This window comes from Globicephala melas, chromosome 6, assembly GCF_963455315.2.
Source record: "Globicephala melas chromosome 6, mGloMel1.2, whole genome shotgun sequence".
In the NCBI taxonomy this organism is placed as follows: Eukaryota; Metazoa; Chordata; class Mammalia; order Artiodactyla; family Delphinidae; genus Globicephala; species Globicephala melas.
In genome coordinates this window covers 66,947,633-66,965,435 of record NC_083319.1, presented here as the reverse complement: position 1 = coordinate 66,965,435, position 17,803 = coordinate 66,947,633, and the positions used below count along the sequence as shown (strand labels likewise).

General features: G+C 39.2%; 1 protein-coding gene and 1 non-coding gene across 4 annotated transcripts in view; one reads left to right on the top strand and one right to left on the bottom strand.

The window, feature by feature from the left end:
- SH3GL2 (SH3 domain containing GRB2 like 2, endophilin A1) overlaps window positions 1-17,803 on the bottom strand; it is a 199,919-nt gene that overhangs the window by 75,032 nt on the left and 107,084 nt on the right. The window contains exon 2 of one of the 3 annotated variants that reach the window (XM_060300966.1): window positions 8,223-8,286. The exons of the other annotated variants lie outside the window; for them this stretch is intronic. Coding sequence (XP_060156949.1) covers window positions 8,223-8,286 — 64 coding nt within the window. The remainder of the gene's footprint in view (window positions 1-8,222; window positions 8,287-17,803) is intronic. 3 annotated transcript variants of the gene reach the window in all.
- On the top strand, window positions 6,743-6,858 carry LOC115844034 (U5 spliceosomal RNA). The gene has a single exon (XR_004035949.1). It is a non-coding gene; the product is annotated as a U5 spliceosomal RNA (small nuclear RNA).

The following is a 17,803-nucleotide window of genomic DNA, read 5'->3' as shown; positions in this document are numbered from 1 at the left end:
ACTGGTGGCAAAGTCTGATGGGATACAGGATAATCAGCAGCAGCTCTGGACACATTCTCCAACAGTACCTTAAACAGTTTTTAAAAAATTATTATTAAGATAATATGCTGGCATGACTGCTGATAAGACTACGATGAAAATAGGAAAGGAGAGTAAAAGGAAGAGTTGGCCTATTCCATACCCATTTAAAACACTGGTGATTAGACAGAAGTGGTGCCTTTTTTATATGCTTGTGGCCTGCCACAGCATCTCCACCACCACCACCATGTAAGATTCTGCTACTTTCTAACCTCTATCATTCATTTGCAAAGTATTTACTGAATGTTTTTTGGTTTTTGTTTTTTTTGCGGTACGCGGGCCTCTCACTGCTGCGGCCTCTCCCGTCGCGGAGCACAGGCTCCAGACGCGCAGGCTCAGCAGGCATGGCTCACGGGCCCAGCCGCTCCGCGGCACATGGGATCCTCCCAGACCGGGGCACGAACCCACGTCCCCCGCATCGGCAGGCGGACTCAACCACTGCGCCACCAGGGAAGCCCTGAATGCTTTTTATTTGTCAGGCAAGGAAGAGACCAGGAGGAGGATGTGCAAAGGTCCCGGGGTAAGCATGGCTCCTCCAAGAGCCCAGCGTGAATGAAGATTAGAGAGGGAAGGAAAAGGCACCCAAGATGATGTTGGAGATGCTGGCAGGAGTCAGACACTGCAGGCCTTTTTGGGCCAAATGAAGGCCTTCATCCTAAGAGCAATGAGCGTAAAAGGAGAGGATTTATAATTTTAAAACCTTTTGCTAGATATACTTAGCGCAAAGCAGCTCAGTCAAATGAGAGCTGGGCATCACAAAAGGATGCTGCTTTAGGAAAAGGTTTCATCCCTGCTGGGAGGGCTACACAACATTTTGCTTTCATTTGCAAGACCACAGAATCGTGATTGTCACAAATCTGGCATGCACAAGAGAACATATGGCTTCTTTCTGAAAGAAGTCTTGCCTGCATCCCAAATATGCTAATAAAAACATCCTGCTCTCTAAGGGGGCTTAGAGAACACAATTTTGTTGTTGTTGCTGTCCTTTTGTTTTGGTTTTGTTTCCCTTTTCTACACTCTGCATGAAAACCCACAGTGGGACTTAATTTTCTGGAATCTAAAAGAAATGTTCCCAATGAGTTATTTTATAGTTTCCTGTAAACTGTGTTTCTCTGGAGTGAATTACCTTCTGCTCTTACATAATACTTCCTAACGCAGAGCATGCTCAACCTGTCATTTAGAGCTCAGGAGCATATCTTGAACACAGCAGAAGGTTTTCGACATCACTACTACTAGAGGAGAAAGTTATCCTGTGAAGTATCTTTTTAAAAAATGAAGGGGAAGTCTCTTTCAATTGAATTACTCTGGTGCATTTTCTCTACTATTTAAATATGGGTGCCTTTCTTTTATTCTCATAATGAATTACTTTCACTCAAAAAGGTATGATCAACATGTCAAGGCAGAAGCTGGATTTTAAGCACCATGAGAAACAGGTTCCCGAAGAAAACTTAAGAGGAAGACTATTTTCACATAGAAATTTGGCACATGATTTCAAACTCTAAAATGTAAATACCCATCTGTACACAACTCAGCTTTTAAAAAGCTCACCTTCTGCCCTATTTGTTGTGGATACTTATGAATAAGTAAAATGTAAAAATATAATTAAAGCTCCTTTCATGCTCCCTGTGCCCCCCTCTGCTTCCACCACCCCCACAGTACCACTCTCCTTCCCAACGGCAGTTTTGTTCTTTTACTGTCTATGTGTCTGTCTTAGTTTGGAGCTTCCCCAAACAGAGTCTGGGTCATGCATGAAGTGGCAGCAGTTTATTTGCATGGTGGTCCCAGCAAGCAGAATGAGGGAGCAGGAAGAGTGGGGCAGAGAAAGGCAAAGCCCAGAAAAGTGTGTTCTGGAGCTGGTTACCACACTCCAGAATTGGGTAATGTGGCTTGCTCCTGCAGTGGTCCCAGTGAGGAACCATGTGGAACACACCTCAGTACTGTTCCTTGGATGAAGCTGGGGCAGTCATCTGATTCATGTTTCCACTGGTTGAAGGCTGCCTCCAGATAGGTCAGGTAATACCCAGAAAAAGCTAAAATCCCAAGACATAGAAGAAACTCCTGGGGCAGAAAGGCTGGAGGAAGGATGCTGGAACTATCCACCAGGCTATGCTGAGGGAATATGACTCTAGACACACAGAGCATATGTTTACCAGGGGGTAGCAAATTTTTAGTAAAGTGGCAAGCAGAACTAGGTTAGGACTTGACGGTCAGTGCTATAGACAGTGTTTTCATCCTCCCAAAATTCATATGTTGAAATTTTAACTTCCAATGTTATAGTATTAGGAGATGGGGCCCTTGGTAGGTGAATAGATCATAAGGGTGGAGTCCTCATGAATAAGATTAGTGCCCTTATAAAAGAGACCCCAGACAGCACCTTCTGCCATGTGGGGAAACAGTGAGAAGATGATAATCTATGAACTAGGAAGAGGATCCTCAACAGACACCAAATCTTAGACTGCCAGCCTCCAGAACTATGATAAATAAATTTCTATTGTTTATAAATTACTCAGTCTATGGTATTTTGTTATAGCAGGCTTATAAGACAATCAGATACATTCTATGCCTCATACTTTTTTTTTAAATTAAAGCACACTCTCCCTTTTATACAGTAAACTTTCTTTCAGAGCTCCAAGCTTCCCTTGGAGTGTCTATCTGACCTGCTTGGAGAAAAGCCATAGCTTGCTTGCTTTTTGTTTGTTTTTACAATCATTTGAAAATATAAACATCATTCTTAGCTAGTGAGTTGTTCTAACATAGGCCATGGGTCAGATTTGGCCCACAGATCATGGTATGCTGAAACCTGTGCTATAAAATCTGTAAACAGTGTAAAGGTTTACTTTCTGTTTTTAGCATATATAAATGGTATCATACTGCACCCATCCTTCCATAACTTGTCACACATCAAACCTACAGATGTCGCTGTAGGTAGAGGCAGACGATTCACTTGAACTGCTGTACAGTGTTCCTCTGTAAGACTACATAAAAGTTTATTTTTTTAGTGATGTATCCTTGGGTCGTTTTATGCTTTTCACTATTACAAACAGTACAGCAATAAGCATCCCTCTGTGAGTGTCTCCCGCTGCATGAGTAGGAGTTTTCTCTAGGATATGTGCCCTGAAGTGAAATTACTGTGTCATAAGGTACACATGATACATGAATCTTCAGTTTATTTCATTACTGCCACATTACTCTCCCAAGAAGTTGTACCAATTTATAGCCCCCCTTCAGTGTGCCAAATTCCAGTTTCTCCACATCTTCCTCAATATTTAGTTCTGTCAGACTTCTTAATTTTTGCAAATCTGATAGTTATGGATGTATATTACAATATTGCTTTCAATTTCCATATTCCTGATTACTAGGGAAGGTGAACATCCTTTCACACTAACTGATCTTCTGGGATACCTATTCTATGGGCTGCCTGTGCATATCATGTACCTATTTTTTTTGTTTTTTTGGTTGCCACTGATGTTTGCTCTGCTATTGGGTTGTCTTTTCTTACTCACGTGCCATGTGGTAGTTCTTTATCCTCCTTTTATTTTGGAAGTTCTGACTGGCTATGACTGGCCTAGGTCAGCAGAGTGTAGACCTACTTCCACACCCAGCAGAGCTCCCAAGTACTCAAAAGCCCCATTGTATACATCACCCACTCTGAGTAAAAATAAACACATCACTTGAAAAATATGGTATTCATCCACTCATTCATCCAGGGACATTTACTGAGTACTTCCTATGACATTAATGGTACTAGCAACAGAGACATAAAGCTATAAGAAACCACAACCTAAGAAGCACATTCAACTACAAGGGATTAATCGCCAGATGAGCTAAATATCACTTAGCCTACAGCAAAGCCTTGAAAAAACTCAGGAAAAGAGGAGGTGATGGAAGCTCTAATCTGGGTAGATTAGCCAAGAACAGACAAGACAGCCAAGAACAGGGTCCTATCTCTCCCCAGCTCCTAGTCTAGGGCTATGGTTTCATCTGAGAGAGGCAGGCTAGGCTGCCAGTGTCTCCCATCCCTCCACTCCTAACCCTCCAATGCAGAAGCACACATCTGGGCAGGTGCTGCTGAGAGGACTACATCCTCTTCCCCGACTCCTTTTCTACTTGCAGGGCAGGGCTTGGCCCCAGGAGCAACAGGCTGAGAACATTAGGGCTCCAATCACCAAGTGAGCAATCCTAGCTCACTCATCAGGCAAAGATTCCACACTGAGAGAAGCAAGCTAAAAAACCATGCAGTGCCTGCTTGTAGAGAGGGGCTGTCACTCAGGGAGAAGGGGGCTACTGTTCCCGTCCAAAGATCTGATGTAATGGCACAGAGGTTCTGCCCAGGAGAAGAGGGAAGCCCTAATGACAGAGAGCTCTAGGATGCTGCCTGAATCGACTGTTTTTTGGGGGCACATACCAGGGAGAAGTTCATGCCTAAGGACACTGTCAAAAACAATGGAGATTCCGGTGGTAAGCAAATAATTACATGCGCCTAGTAGCTTCATGATGTAAGTATCATGATGTATCATACGTATCACAAAATGATGGACCAGCCATAAATTTAACAAAGCCTAAGAGACATCCAAGAAGAGTGCTCCTGGGATCACACTCATCCCTGAGGGTCCTAAAGAGGGAGAACATATCCTAGGCTGTACCCACTCAGGAGTAACCAGAGTGGGACTTGGGGCAGTCATGAAAACCCCCCAAGTCATACATAGATCCATCAGCAAAATGTGGAAGCCTTACTGACTTAAAAGGTTTAAGCAAAACCTTTGACCAAAACACTGGCTAAACAATAAGCCACTCTAACCTAGAAGGAAGTCAGGAAGTTGGGCTTAAAAATAAAATCATATATATCCCTTGTGGTCTGGAAGACTTTGTGCCTAGCTAGTGCTGAACCCTCCCTGGAGAGACTGGAGAGAAGACCTCTGAACTACTGGACGCTGGCTAAAAATGGGTAGAAACTGTAAACTCCCTGAAGTGTGAAAGCAGTCTACAAACCACACACACACATCTAAGTAGCTAGGGCGGCTTAAGCACAAACTGTGATCAATAAATGGTTGATAAAGACCCACAGAAAACCCTTAAGAATTCAGGCCAAAAATAAAAACAAGAAAAAAAAATCCTAAGCAAGAAAGTCATAGAGGATGTAACGTGGGGGAAAAACAGACTTTACAGAATTAGTCCAGCCAAGTCACTAAACAGATAAATAAATGACCTAACACCAACTTAAACAAACTTCCTCCAAAAAGGAAGGGGAAAGGAGTGTCAGTATTCAGAGGTGCTACCATATTTTACCTAAAATGTGCAGTTTTCAACAAAAAAATTATGAAACACCCAAAAAACAGAAAAAAACAAAACCCAAAAAAGTTTGACCCATACACAGGCAAAAAAACAGGCAATAGAAACTTATAGGTGCCCAGAAGTTAACAAGACTTGAAAGCAGCCATTTTAAGTATATTCAGAGAACAAAAGGAAGCCAAGCTTACAGAAGTGAAGGAAGGTATGATGACAATGTCTTATCAAACAGAGAATATCAGCAAAATGATAGAAAATACAACAAAGAACCACTGGAAACTCTGGAGTTAAAAAGTACAGTAACTGAAATGAAGAATTCAGTACAGTGGCTCTGCAGATTTGAACTGGATACTTATTAACAGACGAATAGAGACTATATAATCCAAAGAAAAGAAAGAAAAAAGAAGAAAAAAATAAAAAGAGCTTCAGAAAGGTTGGACACCATTAACTGTAGAACATACACACACTGAAAGTATCAGAAGGAAAGGAGAGAGAATGGAACAGAAATATATTCAAAGAAATAATGGCTGAGAATGTTCCAAATTTGATTTTTAAAAAACATACTAATCTATATTTCTAAGAAGCTCTATGAACTCCAAGTAGGATGAATTCAAAGAGAACCACACCCAAACTCATCAAAATGTTGAAAGCCAAAGATATATTGTTGAAATCGACCAGAGGAAAACAACTTGTTCCACTGTGGAACATAAAATTAACAGCTGACTTCTCATCAAAAACAATGGAGGCCAGAGCGCTTAAAGAAAAATCAGGAAAAGACATATAAGTTTTGACTGTGGGAGAGAGAAAATCCCAGAAAATACATTTGGAAAGGGTCTTCGTAGGTAGCAGAAATCCTCCGGCAAAGAGAGGAAGAACGCAGAATTACCTCAGGAAGGTAGTGCTGAGAGAAAATATGAAGAGAATACTGATCTCAGGTGTTAAAAGATATTACCTAAAACCTACCTTTTCATTACAGTCAATTTTTTAAAAAACTCTCATCTACATGATTTGAAAGTTTATGAGAAGTTAACAACTCTTTCATCTCACAGATTGTTGAGATACATTTCTCAACCAGACCTGTCATCAAGGCATTTTGTATTTAAGTTGGTGTATGAAATTCATATAGACTCATTTGTTAATATTCAGAAAGAAGTGACTCAATTATTAACTACTTATAAGCATGTACCATGTGGGTGATAATAAAGGCAAAAGTTAGGTGAGATTAATTATACCACACAATCAGAGAATTTACTCATTCATATTTTTTAATTAAAAATTTAAGATTTCAATGTTTGTAAAAAATAAAAGTGGGCCGTCAGGAGAAACGCCAGAAGACTCCTCAAACACTGATTATTGATGGTACAAAAAAGTAAGAAATATACTCTGGTTTCTCTTCAGATCATATAAATCTTTCACCTTTTACTAAAGATTTCCCTGGAGAGGAACAATTCTGAGTCTTTCCCCAATTTTTTGAGGCCTTGCTCTCGCAAGGCTTATAAGCATGTACAAAAAGCATATGATGTTTTACTTTTCAAAAATATATCGTTGTTGGTAGTTTTCTTTATGTTAAAAAAAAGAAGTAAGAAATATATAATGTGAGATTTTCAGGGTACATTATGAAAACTCTGGTACAGAAATAATGCAAATGAAATCCACAAAGACCATTTATTTATACCACAGCAGTAAGCTTGCTTCGTCTCTCAGAAAACGTTGCGGTGGGTTTTTTTTTTTCTGCTTTCTGTGTATTTTAAATGTGCTTTTACTATAGAGTACTGTCTATCTTTTACAATTGAAGCAAATTTACTAATCAGGTACTGGTGATTTAGCTAAAGACATCTGTGAAAGAAAGGGGTATGGGGCACCATGAAGCCGAAATAATGAGCTAGCTCAAAGAACCCAGTAATTATATTTAGAGTGCCCTGGATACACCTACACCTACCACTTCCTAGTGGAAGCCTAGTTGGTATAATCAGATTTGAACAGAAATTACTGACAGAAGAAAACGGCTAATTTACAAAGACAATAAGTGGTGGCGGTAGCAGCCCTAGCAGACTCTGAAGGGAAGTGGCCCAGAGAAGTCTAAATCCTGATGAGCCATTTGGTAACAGAAGGAACTTTTGTAACCCAACATTTTACAGCACACTCAAAGGCCAAATAGTTAAATTACAACTATAAAACGAAACAAAACAAAAGTACGTCCAAAAGGAAATGAATGCTCAAGATGGCATGGAGAAATGTTTTCTCTTGAATAATGGATATCAGCTATACTCAATCAGTTCTTGTCCAGCTTAGGGAAGATAATAGTCTTCCTATTAACCTTTAATCAGTTTTCCTAAAAATCCTGAAGAAAAGGTAGATTGTATTATCCAGGTTATATCACTAAGCTTAAAAGTAACCCACTCCAAGTCATGTAGTTACTAAACCAGGATCTACAGACATCTTAAGGCTATACTGAAGATTCTTTGAGAATGGAACTATCTGACTCATCTTGCTGACTCCTCACAATATAAACTCCTGATAAAAAGGAGACCCTCCAAAGTTAGTGGAGGCAAGAACAAATACAGAGTCAGAGGCGGGACAAGATTTACTGCCCTCATATCACAGGCGCACTCCGCCCCCAGTGTTTCTCAATGCAGCGCCCACCTGTACTAGAATTATCCAGAAACGAATTTCAAGTACACTGCAGCAGCTCTCCCCCTCTCCCAACACCCACCAGATAGCTAAATCCGAGTATTTGGAGGTAGGGTCTGGGAATCTGCATTTTTAAGTTCCCCAAGTGTAAGAAATGCTGCCACATTGTGGCAATCCCTAACCTCAGCATCATGTCACATCAATATATAGTTCTTCCTCTTACTTACATTTATGATATGCTTGGCAAAGTAAACAGATGCTTGAAAAATCACGATGAGAAGCTCAAACACCCTGTGAGGGAGACACAGAGTGACCTAGTGTTACAAAATGACGATATCTGAATTTTGCCACTGCTTTCTTCTGAAAGCTGTCTTCTGTTTCTCCATATGGAGAAAAGCTGAAGTATTACCATCACCATCTGGAGTTTTAAACAGTAAAGCATCAGCAGAGATTTACAGTGTCCCTAGCTTATAAGATCTGAATTCACTTAAAAAAATCACTGAGTACAATTGTCTTTTACAAGCCCTGAACCCAAACAACCTGCAAGAGCAGGAGGAAAGATAAACTTATTGGCATGTTTCTAGCCCCCTGTGGGCACCATCACCTATCCAAACTCATTAATTATGTGGAACTCAGAGGTTTCAAACAGAAGCTTCAAACTGAAAAGGTCAGAGGCATAACAGCCTTCAGAAAAAATAATGGGGACCGATCAGCTATTGGTACATCTCTGACTACCGCTAATAGTAATACCAAACACACTTACAGTCTCTTATAGTGTATAGACCATACTTCCAATATCTTAATTAATTTAATCTTCTCTAAAATCTTGTGAAGGGTCCAGCACACTTTGCACACTTCTATTAAGAGGGCTTTTCATCTCTCTGCTGCATCATTTGACTTCTCTTCCCTGGTGAGTTTCTGGGAGGCAGAGACAGTATATTCTCTTCTGTATCCTTAGCATCTAGCATGGTATCTCACTCACGAAGGCACTCACAGATGCAGGAATCCTTTTTGTAACTACATTCTAGAGATAAGACAATTGAGGTTCAGAGAGATCAAGATATTTATCCTGGAGATTCCCTGGGAAGAAAGCAGGCACTTGGCCCTCAAATGTAAGGGGGGCTATTGTGTGGAAAAGGGATTAGAGTAATTTCACATGACTTCACTAGACAAATCTAGATGGGAGTTAGTGGGAGAAAGATTTTAGCTCATGTAAGTTAAGAAGTTTCTAACCATGAGAAACCTAAATAGGAAATGTGTCCTTTAAAAAGGCAAGTTGCCCAACATGGGAGAGTATAGGACAGACTGTACAGAAAGGGTTTTATGCATCAGCTGGAGGATCAGCCACATAACCTGTAGAGTCCCATCCAACCAGGAGACTCCATGAGTCTATCCCTTGATAAAACTTATACAGATGGTCATTGGTAGAAAGGATGAGGCTCTCACAGCCTTATATCACTGTTCCCATTGCACCACAATGGATGCCTTTGAAAAACATTCATCTAACAGGTTCTAACAATTCAAAAAGCATCCTATCAGAAATGGGAGTTGAATTTTGTCAAAAGCTTTTCCTGCATCTACTGAGATAATCAGATAAAAACTCTCCAGAAAATGGGCATAGAGGGAACCTACCTCAACATAATAAAGGCCATATATGGCAAATCCACAGCAAACATCATATTCAATGGTGAAAAACTGAAAGCATTTCCACTAAGAGCAGGAACAAGACAAGGACGTCCACTCTCGCCACTCTTATTCAACACAGTTTTGGAAGTCCTAGCCACGGCAATCAGAGAAGAAAAAGGAATAAAAGGAATCCAAATCGGAAAAGAAGTAAAACTGTCGCTGTTTGCAGATGACATGATACTATACATAGAAAATCCTGAAGATGCCATCAGAAAACTACTAGAGCTAATCAATGAATTTGGTAAGGTTGCAGGATACCAAATTAATGCACAGAAATCTCTGGCATTCCTATACACTAACAAAGAAAAATCAGAAAGAGAAATCAAGGAAACAATCCCATTTACCACTGCAACAAAAAGAATAAAATACCTAGGAATAAACTTAAGTAGGCAAAAGACTTGTACCTAGAAAACTATAAAACACAGATGAAAGAAATTAAAAATGACATAAACAGATGGAGAAATATAACATGTTCTTGGATTGGAAGAGTCAATATTGTGAAAATGACTTTACTACCCAAAGCAATCTATAGATTCAATGCAATCCCTATCAAACTACCACTGGCATTCTTCACAGAATTAGAAAAAAAAATTACTATTTGTATGGAAACACAAAAGACCCCGAATAGCCACAGCAATCTTGAGAAAGAAAAACGGAGATGGAGGAATCAGGCTCCCTGACTTCACACTATACTACAAAGCTACAGTAATCAAGACAGTCTGGTATTGGCACAAAAACAGAAATATAGATCAATGGTACAGGACAGAAAGCCCAGAAGTAAACCCGTGCACATATGGTCACCTAATTTATGACAAAGGAGGCAAGAACATACAATGGAGAAAAGACAGCCTCTTCAATAAATGGTGCTAGGAAAACTGGACAGCTACATGTAAAAGAATGAAATTAGAACACTACCTAATACCATACACAGAAATAAACTCCAAATGGATTAAAGACCTAAATGTAAGGCCAGACACTATAAAACTCTTAGAGGAAAACATAGGAAGAACACTCTGACATAAACCACAGTAAGGTCTTTTTTGACCCACCTCCTAGAGTAATGAAAATACAAACAAAAATAAAAAATTGGGACCTAATTAAACATAAAAGCTTTTGCACAGCAAAGGAAACAAGACGAAAACACAACCCTCAGAATGGGAGAAAATATTTGCAAATGAAGCAATGGACAAAGGATTAATCTCCAAAATATACAAACAGCTCATACAGGTCAATATCAAAAAAAAAAAAAAAATTTTTTTTAATTTTAAAATGGGCAGAAGACCTAAATAGACATTTCACCAAAGAAGACATACAGATGGCCAAGAGGCACATGAAAAGATGCTCAACATCACTAATTATTAGAGAACTGCAAGTCAAAACTACAATGAGGTATCACCTCACACCAGTCAGAACGGCCATCATCAAAAATCTACAAACAATAAATGCTAGAGAGGGTGTGGAGAAAAGGGAAACCCTTTTGCACCGTTGGTGGGAACGTAAATTGATACAGCAACTAAGGAGAACAGTATGGGGTTTCCTCAAAAAACTAAAAATAGAACTACCGTATGATCCCGCAATCCCACTACTGGGCGTATACCCTGAGAAAACCATAATTCAAAAAGACACATGTACCCCAATGTTCACTGCAGCACTATTTACAATAGCCAGGACATGGAAACAACCTAAATGTCCAATGATAGATGAATGGATAAAGAAGATGGGGTAGGGCTTCCCTGGTGGCGCAGTAGTTGAGAGTCTGCCTGCCGATGCAGGGGACACAGGTTCATGCCCCGGCCCGGGAGGATCCCACATGCCGCGGATTGCTGGGCCCGTGGGCCGTGGCCGCTGAGCCTGTGCTTCCAGAGCCTGTGCTCCACAACGGGAGAGGCCACAACAGTGAGAGGCCCGCGTACCACAAAAAAAAAAAAAAAAAAAAAAAAAGAAGATGGCGTACATATATACAATGGAATATTACTCAGCCATAAAAAGGAATGAAATTGGGTCATATGTAGAGATGTGGACGGACCTAGAGTTTGTCATACAGAGTGAAGTAATCTAGAAAAGAGAAAAACAAATATCATATATTAACATACATATGTGGAATCTAGAAAAATGGTACAGATGAACCTATTTGTAGAGCAGGAATACAGACGTGGACGTAGAGAACAGACATGTGGACACGGGGGGTAAGGGGAGGGTGGGACAAACTGGGAGATTAGGTTTGACATAAATATACTACTATGTGTAAAACACATAGCTAGTGGGAACCTGCTTTATAGCACAGGGAGTTCAGCTCGGTGCTCTGTGATGACCTAGATTGGGGGGGTGAAGGGGGGGAGGGAGGTCCAAAAGGGAGGGGATATAGGCATACATATAGCTGATTCACTTCACTGTACAGCAGAAACTAATATATCAGAGTTAGTTCCAGAGCAAGATGGAGTAAGAAAGACTGATTTATCCCCCTGCCTGAAATTAACGAACAAACCATATGATATGTATGTATGCCTGTGCACATGTGTGTGCATATGTGTGTACATGTGTATAAGAAACAACAGTTTTCAAGACTGGGTATCAGGAAATGAGACACTGATCCCTGACTGGCAGGATACAAATGAGATGGGCCCTACAACTGCCCCAACTTACTGTTTTGAGAGATTTTACACGCCACAATGCAAGGAGGAAAAACACAGGTGAAGTCTCAGAGATTAGAGTCTGAGGAGAACAAGGAGGCTAGAATTTGTAGGGCAGAGTACTGGAGTGGAGAGAGCTGCACAGTTGCACAGAGAGAGAACCATGGAGATCTGTAGAGGGTCCCCCTGACTATTCAGCAGAGAACTGATCAACGCAAGCATGTAAGGAAACTAACCAAGACTGCTGAAAGAATCATCCAAGAAGATTAAAGGGAACAGCATTCAAGACTCACATGGAGAGAGGAACAGAGTATATGCCCATCAGAAATATTGGAAAACCATAACTGACTCAGCACTGAGTAGAGAACTCAGAGAGTTCTTGCCTCAGGAGTGCGAAATAAGGTGCTGTAACACCTGCTCTGGTCCTCCCCAGCAAATCTTAAATGAAAGACTCAAAAGATGAAAACTGTTTCCAAGTCATTTAGCTGTGTCCCAGAACTCAGGTCCAGAAGTCTTACAGAATATAAAAACAACCAATAAGATAAAATTCACAACATCTCACAACCAAAAAGTATCAAAAATGGAAACAAACAAAAAAATCGATAATACAAAAAAACAACTAGTTAAATCTAACTCAGAATTGATGCATGATATAATTAATTGACAAGAGCATTGAAACAATTGTAATTGTATTCCGTATGTTCAATAATAAACATTAGTTTCATATATAGAGATATAGATATAATGCTAATCAAACTCCCAGAGATGAAATCTACAATGTCTGAAATGAAAAACATACTGGATGACATTAACAGGAAATATTGCAGGAAATTGCTGAATTTAAAATATAGCAATAGAGACTACTCAAAAATGAAACAGAGAAAAATGAATCTAAAAAAGTAAATAAATGAGCACCAGTGAGCTGGGTGACAACTTCAAGTGAGCTAATATAAGGATAACGAGTTTGTGGAGGGGAGGAGAGTGGTGGGGGGCAAAAAAAAAATTTGAAGAATGGTTGAGATTTTTCCAAACTTGAGGAAGCCACAAATCTGAGAAGCTCAAAAAGCCCTAAACATAAGAAATATGAAGAAAACCACACCAAAGCAAATCACAATCAAGTTGCTCAAAACCAATGATCAAGAAAAAAAATCTTGAGACTTCCCTGGTGGCGCAGTGGTTAAGAATCCGCCTGCCAATGCAGGGGACATGGGTTCAAGCCCTGGTGCGGGAAGATCTCACATGCCGCGGAGCAACTAAGCCTGTGCGCCACAACTACTGAGGCTGTGCTCTAGAGCCCATAAGCCACAGCAACTGAGCCCGTGTGCCAAAACTACTGAAGCCTGTGCATCTAGAGCCCATGCTCTGCAAAAAGAGAAGCCACTACAAAGAGAAGCCCGTGCACCGCAACGAAGAGTAGTCCCTGCTCGCCGCAACTAGAGAAAGCCCGAGCACAGCAACAAAGACCCAACACAACCAAAGATAAATAAATAAATTTATTAAAAATAAATAAATAAATCTGTGAGTCTGTTTCTGTCTAAAAAAAGAAAGAAAAAATCTTAAGAGTGGGCCAGAGGAAAAAAGACATGCTACATACAGAGGATTAAAGGAATAAAGATTCTGGTTGACAGCATAAACAATATAAAACAAACAAACAAAAAAAATGTGGAGCAACATCTTTAAAAGTACTAAAAGAAAAAAGTGTCAACCAAAAATTCTATATTCAGTGAAAACACCTTTCAAATGCAAAGGCAACATAAAGACATATTCAGAAATACAAAAACTAAAATAATTCATCACCACAAGAACCACACTAGAAGAAATGTTAAAGGAAGCTCTTCAGGGAAAAGATAAATGATACCAGATGGAAATCTAGATGTACACAGAAAATGAAGAGCACAGAAAATGCTACATGGTTAAACATATTATATATGTGTATACACACACATATATAAATGTATGTACACATGGTTAAATAACATATTTTTATATATAAAGTTCAAAGCAAGTATCAATGAAATAAAAAGCAGAAAAACAATAGAGAAAAATCAATAAAACAAAAAACAGGTTCTTTGAGAAGATCAATAAAACTGATAACCCTCTAGGCAGGTTAATCGGGAAAAAAGAAAGAGAACAGGAATTACCAATATTAGGAATGAGAGAGGTAATATCACTACATATTCTACAAATTTTAAAGGACTAATAAGTGACGTTTATCCCAGGAATATAAGGCTAGATTAACATTCCAAACATCAATCACCATATAAGAAGCTAAAAAGGGAAGATAATATAATCATCTCAATAAGATACAGAAAATGCATTTGACAAAACCCAACATCTACAAACCCTCAGCCAACTAGGAGTGGAAAGGAACACCCTCAAATTTAACACTTCATGTACAGGTAAGATCATACTTAATGATCAATAAAACGAAGTCATTCTTCCCATGATCAGGAACAAAGCAAGAATATTCACAAGGATGTTCAGGCTTAACATTTCTATTCAACACTGTAATGAAGGTTCTAGCCACTGAGATATTTATTATTATATAATAAAATGAGAAAGAGAAGAAAAAGAATTCAAATTAAGAAGAAAACAGGCAACAAAATTTTCTGTGTAGAAACTGTAATGTAATCTACCAAAAAGGCTACTAGAACTAGTAAGTGAGTTTAGCAAGGCTGTAGGATCTAAGGTCAACCTACAAAAATCAACTGTATTTCTATATACTAACCATGAATGAAAATACCATTTAAGATGGCATCAAAAATGTAAAACAAAAAAAAAAACACACACACACACACAAAAAAAAAGTAAAACATTTGGGGATGAATCTGACCAAAAAAAATACCTGTACAGTGGAAACTATGTCATTGCTGAGAATTTTTAAAAGACCTAAATAAATGGAGACCTAAATAAAAACCTTGTTCATAGGTTAGAAGACTCAATACTGTTAAGATCTCTATCACTCCAAATTGACCTATAGACTCAACTCAATCTCAATCAAAATTCTAACAATCTTTTGTGTATGTGTAGAAATTGACAAGCAGATTCTAAAATCCAAATGGAAATATGAATAACACAGATAGCCAAAACAACTTAGAAAAAGAAGAACAGAGTTGAAGGGCTTACACTATCTGATTTCAAGATTTATTATAAAGCTACAGTAATCAAGGCAGTATGGTACTGGCATCAAATAGACAAAGAGATTAGTGTAACAGAGAGTCCAGAAATTAATAAAGATATACAGGACAACACATTGTTTTAAACAGAGGTGGAGAGACAATTCAGTGAAGAAAGAATAGTTTTCAACCAATGGTGCTATCACAATTGTATATCCATGCACAAAAACAAACAAAAAAACTTCAATCCATATCTTCCACCATATACAAAAATTAACTTGAACTGTTCGGAGATCTAACTCTAATACCTACAACAATAAAACTTCTAAAACTAAACATACGACAAAATCTTTGTAATACTGGATTAGGTAATGATTGTTTTAGATATGTCATCAAAAGCACAAATTTTAAAAGAAAAGAATGATGAATTAGATCTTCAAAATTAACATCTGCTGCTGCTCCAAAGACAGTGCTAGGAAAATGAAAAGTCAAGCCATAGACAGAGACAAAATATTTACAAAGCATATATCTGATAAAGGACTTGTATCCACATATAAAACAGAACTGAACAAGAAAACGAACAACCCAATAAATAGGTAAAAGATGTGAAAATACACATCATCAAGGAAAATACAGGAATGGCAAATAAACACATTAAAAGATACTTAGCATCATTAGTCATTAGGGAAATACAAATTAAAACCACAATTAAGGGTTTCCCTGGTGGCGCAGTGGTTGAGAGTCCGCCTGCCGATGCAGGGGACGCGGGTTCGTGCCCCGGTCCGGGAGGATCCCACATGCCGCGGAGCGGCTGGGCCCGTGAGCCATGGCCGCTGAGCCTGCGCGTCCGGAGCCTGTGCTCCGCAACGGGAGAGGCCACAGCGGTGAGAGGCGCACGTACCGCAAAACAAACAAACAAACAAACAAAAAAACCCCACACAGTTAAATACCACTGTACACGGTATACCTATTAGAGTGGCTAAAATTAAAAAGCCTGCCATACCAAGTGCTGGTGAGAATGTGGAGCAACAGAAGCTCTCCTGTACTGCCGCTAGGATGTAAAACGGAACAACCACTTTGTAAATTGGTTTGGGAGTTTCCTGAAAACCTAAGTATAAAACTGCTATATGATTCAGCCACTCCACTCCTTGACTTACCCAAGAGAAAAGAAAGCATATCTCTGTCCATAGAAAATCTTATAGATGAATATTCACAGAAGCTTTATCTGTAATACCCCCAAACTGGAAGCACTCCAAATATCCATCAACAGGTGCATATGTGTAAACAAACGGTGCTATATCCATACAATGGAATACTATCTGGCAGTATAAAGGAATGAACTATTCACAGGTAAATATGGATGCATCCCAATAATTATGCTGATTAAAATAAGTCAGATGACAAAAGAGTACATACTGTATGACCATATTTATATAAAACTCTAGAAAATGCAAATTAATCATAGCAAGAGAAAGAACAGCAGTGGTTGCCTGGAAAGATAAAGCCAGACGTGAAAGGGAGTGATTACCAAGGGGCCTGAGAAAAATCTGAGGGGCAATGGATACTCTCACTTTCGGTATTTCATGAATGGTTTCGTGGATGTATACATATGTCAAACATTTGCAGACTGTGCACTTTAAGTAGGTGCGCTCATTGTATGTCACCTGTACCTCAATAAAACTGTTAAAAATAGGACATCCCATCAAAGTCAAAGAACCAAGATTAATATGCTGTATCTATCCTCTTACTGCTTCAAATAAAGTAGGAGTAGTAATAGTAGCAGCAAAAGCAGCACCAGTAGCAGCTAGTATCTGAGGAGTTACCGTGTATCAGGCATCCTTTGAAGCACTTTATATGAGTTGACTCATTTATCACTCAGGACTGCCCTGTTGTTTTATGAAGCAGGTGCTATTATCACACTTCACAGACGAAGACTGGCTTATTTCACTTAGCGTTATATCTTCGGGGTTCATCATGTTGCGGCATGTGTCAGAATGCCCTTCCTTTTTAAGGCTGAATAATATTCTGTGGTATCTATATACCACATTTTGTTTATCTGTCCATCTTTCCATGGACCTTTGGGTTGCTTCCACCTCTTGGCTATTGTGAATTGTACTGCTGTGAATATGGGTGTACCTGACTTTCAGTTCTTTTGGGAATTTACTCAGAAGAGGACTTGCTGGATCACATGGTAATTTTATGTCTAATTTTTTGAGGAATAACCTTACCCTCTCATCCTTAAATTGTAGTTCACAGAGTGAACTTCCTAGAAGGCAAATCTGACCATGTCATTCTGAGGGATAAAATTCACGAACGGTTCCCTAACTGACTTTAGGGTGAAATTCAGATTCCTCAACACAGCAGGTCTTTCCCAGA